Source organism: Theobroma umbraticum, unplaced genomic scaffold (genome assembly GCF_002168275.2).
Source record: "Theobroma umbraticum cultivar Fairchild unplaced genomic scaffold, ASM216827v3 scaffold_30.0, whole genome shotgun sequence".
Classification (NCBI taxonomy): Eukaryota; Viridiplantae; Streptophyta; class Magnoliopsida; order Malvales; family Malvaceae; genus Theobroma; species Theobroma umbraticum.
This window is the reverse complement of record NW_018397254.1, coordinates 3,895,019-3,896,564: the sequence shown is the minus strand read 5'-3', so window position 1 is coordinate 3,896,564 and position 1,546 is coordinate 3,895,019. Positions and strand designations below refer to the sequence as shown.

Below are 1,546 nucleotides of genomic sequence, written 5' to 3'. Positions count from 1 at the left end.
CTGTTAGGGAATTTTATTTGGACTAATTAGCAAAGCTAGTTTATTGGATTTGATTAATAACTTTAGAAGTAGATAAGTAATGCGGCATGGCAATATCCTCTAATGAAAAGATGAAGAAACTAGTTGCACGCCTCAATTTAAGCTCTACTGAGGCAGTTTTATCAAGGGCAACATAATGTGAACTATTGTGCATGATGCTTGAATGAGAATCTTTTGGCTTCCTGGATGTGTAACAAATGTTTGAAGAAAAATGTTATATTATAAAAAAAGGGAATAATTTCGTGGTGTTTTTAGGATTCTTTAATTACTTGAAGCATTTCTATAAGGTTTCTGTCAGTTTCTTTCTCTGAAATGGCTCAAAATTTCCTTGCTCAGAATATATGATGAAAAATGTTGATATGTTTATATGCCTTAGTCGACTTGTTATTCTTTGGAGGGTTTTTCTACACAGTCATCAACTTCTTTTCTTTGTTTTTTTTTTGTTTGTAGTTATGGTCACCTGAATGGCATGTCTATTACTCTGTGGTTTGTAGTTATGGTCACTTGAATGACATGTCTATTACTCTGTTGTTTAATGTGTTATCTTCCAGTTCCTTGCTGTCAAATTCGAAACAACCTTTATTTGCTGATGCTTAAGAAGATACCTTATTGTATCTTATATATTGTCTTTATTTATTTGTTGCTGTCTCTCTGTAGTTTGTAAAAATTTATTCGAACCTCAGTTCTACCCCGCCTACCTGCTTAATGTTTATGGTTTCTTGCAGATAACTTTGTTGCTTCAGTTTTCTGCCTCAGATGATAACTTTGTGAGTGCTATTAGCAGAGGTGTCCATCAAAATCAGTCAGAAACTTGGGGTGAAGTCTTTAGCTGGTTATCAATTTTGTGGAAGCGAGGCTTTTGTCATGATAATCCTCAAGGTATTGATGTCTTGCTAGCATGACCTTAATTGGGGATAAGTAAATTTACGATTTATTGTAAACTTTATGATAATGTATTCCTGCTCTCTTTCTTTTCTGCATAATGCAGTTAGATGCATGATCATGCAGTCATTTTTGGGGATTGAATGGACAAAATATGGAAGCTGTGTGAAGTCGGTACCTGAAATTTTTATTCTTGGTCCTTTGATGGAAGCTTTGAATGATCCAGTACACCATAATGATTTTGGTTTGTCCTGAATCTGATTGCTTCATTACTGAATTTGCTAGTAAAGAATGTTTTATGCTATCATATCACCAATTGGAGTTAAACTAGTAGATTATAGGAGATAAAACCTTACAATGCTGTAACTTTTTGAGACTTTCCCCTGTTTCTTTTTCTCATTTGATATGCAACTTAAGTACAAAGAAAGCACCGATATTTATCCTCTTTTCTATCTATGTTCAAGCACAAGTCATTGGCTGTGGAATCCAATCCAAAATACATTTCCTTCTAAGTTCGTTATGTGTTTTCATCTAAGTTTCTAAAGCCTCCAGTTGCAGTAAATGACTACTTAGTTGAGCATCTGCATTGTGGTGTCTCCCCTTTCCTCTCTCTCTCTCTCTCTTT

The 1,546-nt window shown here is 34.5% G+C and overlaps 1 protein-coding gene across 1 annotated transcript in view; it reads left to right on the top strand.

The window, feature by feature from the left end:
- LOC110422845 (tRNA/rRNA methyltransferase (SpoU) family protein) overlaps positions 1-1,546 on the top strand; it is an 18,180-nt gene that overhangs the window by 475 nt on the left and 16,159 nt on the right. The window contains exons 2-3 of the mRNA XM_089784820.1: positions 765-918; positions 1,028-1,165. Coding sequence (XP_089640946.1) covers positions 765-918; positions 1,028-1,165 — 292 coding nt within the window. The remainder of the gene's footprint in view (positions 1-764; positions 919-1,027; positions 1,166-1,546) is intronic.